This window comes from Chiloscyllium plagiosum, unplaced genomic scaffold (assembly GCF_037043375.1).
Source record: "Chiloscyllium plagiosum isolate Xiang-an unplaced genomic scaffold, Cpla_swu_hap1 HiC_scaffold_20, whole genome shotgun sequence".
In the NCBI taxonomy this organism is placed as follows: domain Eukaryota; kingdom Metazoa; phylum Chordata; class Chondrichthyes; order Orectolobiformes; family Hemiscylliidae; genus Chiloscyllium; species Chiloscyllium plagiosum.
This window is the reverse complement of record NW_028270158.1, coordinates 61,924,825-61,930,824: the sequence shown is the minus strand read 5'-3', so window position 1 is coordinate 61,930,824 and position 6,000 is coordinate 61,924,825. Positions and strand designations below refer to the sequence as shown.

The 6,000-nt window shown below is 55.4% G+C and overlaps 1 protein-coding gene across 2 annotated transcripts in view; it reads right to left on the bottom strand.

Moving 5' to 3' along the window:
• The window catches only part of apoltp (apolipoprotein lipid transfer particle homolog), a 394,813-nt gene that overhangs the window by 381,379 nt on the left and 7,434 nt on the right, over positions 1–6,000 (bottom strand). For both annotated transcript variants that reach the window (XM_043711128.2, XM_087998023.1), the window contains exon 4: positions 5,071–5,141. In XM_043711128.2, coding sequence (XP_043567063.2) covers positions 5,071–5,141 — 71 coding nt within the window. The remainder of the gene's footprint in view (positions 1–5,070; positions 5,142–6,000) is intronic.

Sequence of the window (6,000 nt, the reverse complement as noted above, 5' to 3'; positions counted from 1 at the left end):
GGGGAAGAGGGAGGGGGGAAGAGGGGGGGGGGGGAAGAGGGGGGGGGAAGAGGGGGGGGGGGAAGGGGGGGGGAAGAGGGGGGGGGGGGGGGGAAGAGGGGGGGGGGAAGAGGGGGGGGAAGAGGGGGGGGGGGAAGGGGGGGGGGGGGAAGAGAAGAGGGGGGGGGAAGAGGGGGGGGGGAAGAGGGGGGGGGGAAGAGGGGGGGGAAGAGGGGGGGGGGAAGAGGGGGGGGGAAGAGGGGGGGGGGAAGAGGGGGGGGGGAAGAGGGGGGGGGGAAGAGGGGGGGGGAAGAGGGGGGGGGGAAGAGGGGGGGGGGAAGAGGGGGGGGGAAGAGGGGGGGGGGGGGGAAGAGGGGGGGGGGGAAGAGGGGGGGGGAAGAGGGGGGGGGAAGAGGGGGGGGGAAGAGGGGGGGGGGAAGAGGGGGGGGGAAGAGGGGGGGGGGGAAGAGGGGGGGGGGAAGAGGGGGGGGGAAGAGGGGGGGGGGAAGAGGGGGGGGGGAAGAGGGGGGGGGGAAGAGGGGGGGGGGAAGAGGGGGGGGGAAGAGGGGGGGGGGAAGAGGGGGGGGGGGAAGAGGGGGGGGGGAAGAGGGGGGGGGGAAGAGGGGGGGGGAAGAGGGGGGGGGGAAGAGGGGGGGGGAAGAGGGGGGGGGAAGAGGGGGGGGGAAGAGGGGGGGAAGGGGGGGGAAGAGGGGGGGGGAAGGGGGGGGAAGGGGGGGGGGGAAGAGGGGGGGGGAAGAGGGGGGGGGGAAGAGGGGGGGGGAAGAGGGGGGGGGAGAGGGGGGGGGGAAGGGGGGGGAAAGGGGGGGGGAAGGGGGGGGGGAAGGGGGGGGGGAAGGGGGGGGGGGGAAGGGGGGGGGGAAGGGGGGGGGGAAGGGGGGGGAAGGGGGGGGGAAGGGGGGGGGGGAGGGGGAGGGGGGAAGGGGGGGGAAGGGGGGGGGGAAGGGGGGGGGGAAGGGGGGGGGGGGAAGAGGGGGGGGGGAAGGGGGGGGGGGGAAGGGGGGGGGGAAGGGGGGGGGGAGAGGGGGGGGGAAGAGGGGGGGGGAAGAGGGGGGGGGGAAGGGGGGGGAGGGGGGGAAGAGGGGGGGGGAGAGGGGGGGGGAAGAGGGGGGGGGAAGAGGGGGGGGAGAGGGGGGGAAGAGGGGGGGGGAAGAGGGGGGGGGAAGAGGGGGGGGAGAGGGGGGAGAGGGGGGGGGAAGAGGGGGGGGGAAGAGGGGGGGGGAAGAGGGGGGGGGAAGAGGGGGGGGGAAGAGGGGGGGGGAAGAGGGGGGGGGAAGAGGGGGGGGGGAAGAGGGGGGGGGGAAGAGGGGGGGGGGAAAGAGGGGGGGGGGAAGAGGGGGGGGGAAGAGGGGGGGGAAGAGGGGGGGGGAGAAGAGGGGGGGGGAAGAGGGGGAGGGGGGGGAAGAGAGGGGGGGGGAAGAGGGGGGGGGAAGAGAGGGGGGGAAGAAGAGGGGGGGGAAGAAGAGGGGGGGAAGAGAGGGGGGGAGAAGAGGGGGGGGGAAGAAGAGGGGGGGGGAAGAAGAGGGGGGGGAAGAAGAGGGGGGGGAAGAAGAGGGGGGGGAAGAAGAGGGGGGGGGAAGAAGAGGGGGGGGAAGAAGAGGGGGGGAAGAAGAGGGGGGGGAGAAGAGGGGGGGGGAAGAAGAGGGGGGGGAAGAAGAGGGGGGGGGAAGAAGAGGGGGGGAAGAAGAGGGGGGGAAGAAGTGGGGGGGGAAGAAGAGGGGGGGGGGAAGAAGAGGGGGGGAGAGAGGGGGGGGGAAGAAGAGGGGGGGGGGAAGAAGAGGGGGGGGGAAGAAGAGGGGGGGGAAGAAGAGGGGGGGGGAAGAAGAGGGGGGGGAAGAAGAGGGGGGGGGAAGAAGAGGGGGGGGAGGGAAGAAGAGGGGGGGGGAAGAAGAGGGGGGGGGGAGAAGAGGGGGGGGGGAAGATGAGGGGGGGGGAAGAAGAGGGGGGTTGGGGGGAGAAGAGGGGGGGGGGAAGAGAGGGGGGGGGGAAGAAGAGGGGGGGGGGGGAGGGGGGGGAAGAAGAGGGGGGGGGAAGAAGAGGGGGGGGGAAGAAGAGGGGGGGGGGAAGAGAGGGGGGGGGGGAAGAGGGGGGGGAGAGGGGGGGGAAGAAGAGGGGGGGGGGAAGAAGGGGGGGGGTTGGGGGGGGAGATGAGGGGGGGGAAGAAGAGGGGGGGAATGAGGGGGGGGAAGAAGAGGGGGGGGAAGAAGAGGGGGGGGGAAGGAGGGGGAGGAAAGGGGGGGGGGGGCGGGTGGAGGAAAGAGAGACTGAGCGAGAGAAAAGACGACACGCTATCAAAGCTTTTCATCTAGTCCTCATCGGGACTAAACCGCAAGAATACCAAATCTCAAAGGGATTAGAATTAGCTTTATTGTCACATGTACCCACAAGTACAGCAGAAAGCTTACAAGTTGTCACTTACGGCACCATCTTACGTACCAGCATACCTAGCCACAGACTCTCAAGTACAAATTCTTAGGTAAAAAAAGTTACAAATATAAAATAAGGTCACCCAGCATTAGACTTCATGCCATCTCAGGCACATCTTGGAGGGTGGGGTGGGAGGGGGGTGTAAGAAGGGGGTAGAAAGAAAAAGAAAAAACGGAAAAAAAAAAAAAATGGATGGAACAGATGAGCTCCAACTAAGGTGCCCTACTCTGCAGCCATCTTGGAACAGCCCAAAGGCAACAATAATTTATACTGCACGGGACAATGGTGCAGACTGATAGGCAGATGAGCTCTAATTGGTCGAGGTATTTAGTGGAAAAAGCACCACAGAAACAGTTATTCCTCAAGGAATTTTATTTTGAAATCTGCATCCCCTTCTTACGCCATGTAAGTTATTGCTTCCTTTGAGAGCTGATATTCTTGCATCTGTCCTTGACGATGGCAGCGTCTCGACTGCATGTCACGTTTTTCACTAATACTCAAGATAAAAGGCTGTAACTCAGCAACTCCAGGGCCAAAGCAGCAACTTTTCATTCCTTGAAATCAGCAAATAAATGAAAAAATGGAAGCGTGCCAGGACACATCAGTGAAGTCATGCCAGTTGTCTGAATAGAACATGCTCCTTTAAAGATCTTCTCTAGAAAGGGTGCTCGCTAGAGTGTAAGCTCGGAGCCTGATTAACAGATTCCATCACTGGACAACAATTGCAACACAGTGCTCCACAACCCCCAATAGAAGTAAGAGTTACTCACGCTCATTTTAGACTCTATTTGTCACAAACAAACTGACTGTTTCTGTGAGAGAGTTTCAAAAACCATGCTCGCAGAATCATTTTACTTTGCCGAAGGATGCTAAAATGTTCTTTTTTCACTGACAGCAGAAAGAAAACCATGGAAATGGTGTCACAAGATGACACAAAGAACAGGAGTGAGAGCACGGGAAGGGTGACGGAGAGTGAAAGGGTACATCCACGAGATCAGATAGCATTGTAATCTTTCTTGGGCAAAGTGTGAGAATCAAAACAGCAGAACAGCAAGAAGGCAGACATCCACAAATCAGTCATAAAATACCAAAGTCAAAATTTGTAGAGATCTCTGAGAAATTTATAAATCAGGGCCGCCAAATGTTTTTGTTCACATCAATGCTGCAAGCATATACCCTTTCCTTTCCCCCCATTGACAGACCCACACAAGGGGCACTCAGCCAGGCCCACTTCACACTCCCTCGTTCTGCCAAACCTCAACATCCTCCCCCCCCACACCGCCTCCCCCATCTCCAGAGGATAGCACTGGACCACAGGACCCTAATCATGCTGCTAATTCCTCACATCACTCACACACATCCCCACCCCCTCCCAAACTCAGTCCTGCCAAACTCCAGAATTCTCACCATCTCGTCTCACACAGACACCCAACTCCTACAAAATCTCCCTTACTTATCTTCAAGCAAACACCACCTTGTTGAGTACCAGCTTCAACAACGTGACAAGGAAGAAGTCAAACTCTTGTGCAAAGCAATATATACAAGACGAGATATCATGTTTACAAACATAAGCAATTTGAGCAGGACTTTATGACCTCTTGAATCTGCACTGCAGTTTAAGATGATCACCACCGATCCTCAGGTGGCATGATGACTCGGTGCCTCAGTGTCAGTGACCCAGGTTCGATTCCACTCTCGGCTACTGTTTGTGTAGAGTTTGCCTGTTCACCCCGCATCTGTGGGGTTTCTCCCGTGTGCACCAATTTCCTCCCACAGTCCAAATATGTGCAGGTTATGTGGATTGGCCATGCTAAATTGTCCCATAGTGTCACAGGGATGTGCAAGTTGGGTGGGTTAGCCATGGGAAATGCAGGGTTAGAGGAATAAGGTGAGGTAAAGGGGGGATTGGTGGGATGCTCTTCAGAGAGTCAGTATGAACTCAATGGGGGGGGATGGTTCCACACAACAGGGATTCTACGATTAGCTTCAACTTCACTTTCTTGCCCTCCTTCCTGGATTCTGGAGGAACCGAAAACTGTCTGTCGCAGCCTTAAACATATTCAACAACAGAGCTACCGTAGCCCTCTGTGGTGAAGCATGCCACAGATTCACTGCCCCCTTTTACTTGAAGCAAATTCTCCTCAATTCTCTCTGAAATTATCTCCTTATCCTGAGACCGCGCCCCCATATTTTAGACTCTAGGGAAAACAATTTCTCAGTATTCACTGTCAAGCCCCTTCAGAGTTTTGCACGTTTCAATGAGATTAACTCACTTTTCTTCTCCCCACCACCACCACTGATTCTAGGCTCAATTTACTCAGCTTCTCATCCCAGAGACCTTTTCTGTACCACCTCCTTCCCAAAATGTGGAAATGAAAATTGCACACTGTCTTCCAGGTGCGGTCCCAAAGTCCTCTACAGTTGGAGAAAAATTCCTTTATTCCTGAACTTCAATCCCCCATTTGCCTTCCTAATTGTTTGGTGCATCTGCATGTGTGATGGTCCTTGTACATGTCTACTCAGGTGTTTCTACCTTCAGAATGAAAAAGGACAATTATCTGTTATCATCACAGACCTGCAACTTGTTAAGAGTCAAAACTGTCAAACTATATTTAAGTATACTGAGTTTTTGAACAGATACAGTACCTTAGCTTTTCCTGACTTGGGAGAAGTTCCAGCTCATTTGACATTGATCCTTTAATCTGTGTATTTCTTAGCTGAAAACAAATTGATAGTTTGGAATTGAAAGTAAAGTACAGACTGTGTCCTTCTTTAATTACAGTATTTAATAAACAAACTTCACAGAATCATAGAATTGTTATGGCACAGAAAGAGACCATCACGTCTGCACTCGTTCTGTTGACACTAGGTAATCCCCATATTATCCTACATCCAACTGGATACATCTGTCCATTTGCAAAACTGGATTCTATTTCTTGCCCTCACTTTATATTCCAGCCCTAAACACACTTACACTATTTGATGGGAATGAGGTGTGTTGCTTCCTCAAACAGACAAAAAGCAAGAGCCAAAATTAAGGTGAGTTTCCTTTTTCACAATATTCCGACTCTTGTTCCAAAATCCCTTGTTATGCACAATCTCGCTGATCTCTGACATCTTTTCCAAGTGTCCACTAATTTAAAAAAAAACACCTTGATCACGAGTGCCATTGCGATACTGTGGCATTGACAGAAGTCCTTGACCAGGTTGACCCAAGAGTGCAGAGACCAGTAGCTGTGTCTAAACCAGCACTAAACAGGAGATCAGAATTCAAAGAATGATCAATTAATTCATCTAAACTGAACCTGCCAATGGACTATCCAAGAAGGAAGATGCTTAAGCCATGAAGGCAGGTGTTGGCAATGAAGTAACATTATTTCACTTCAGGAATAATTTTAAGCAAACTCAACCAATGGAAAGCCAGCACTAGCAGAACTACCACCTGATTTTAAATTGCGGTTGACTCGATAAGTTGCTATGGGGCTCTTGTGGTGCAGTGGTTATGGCCCTGCCTCTGGATCCTCTGCCAGGGTCTTGGGTTCAATTGTGTGCAGTAACATGTTTGAGCAGGTTGAT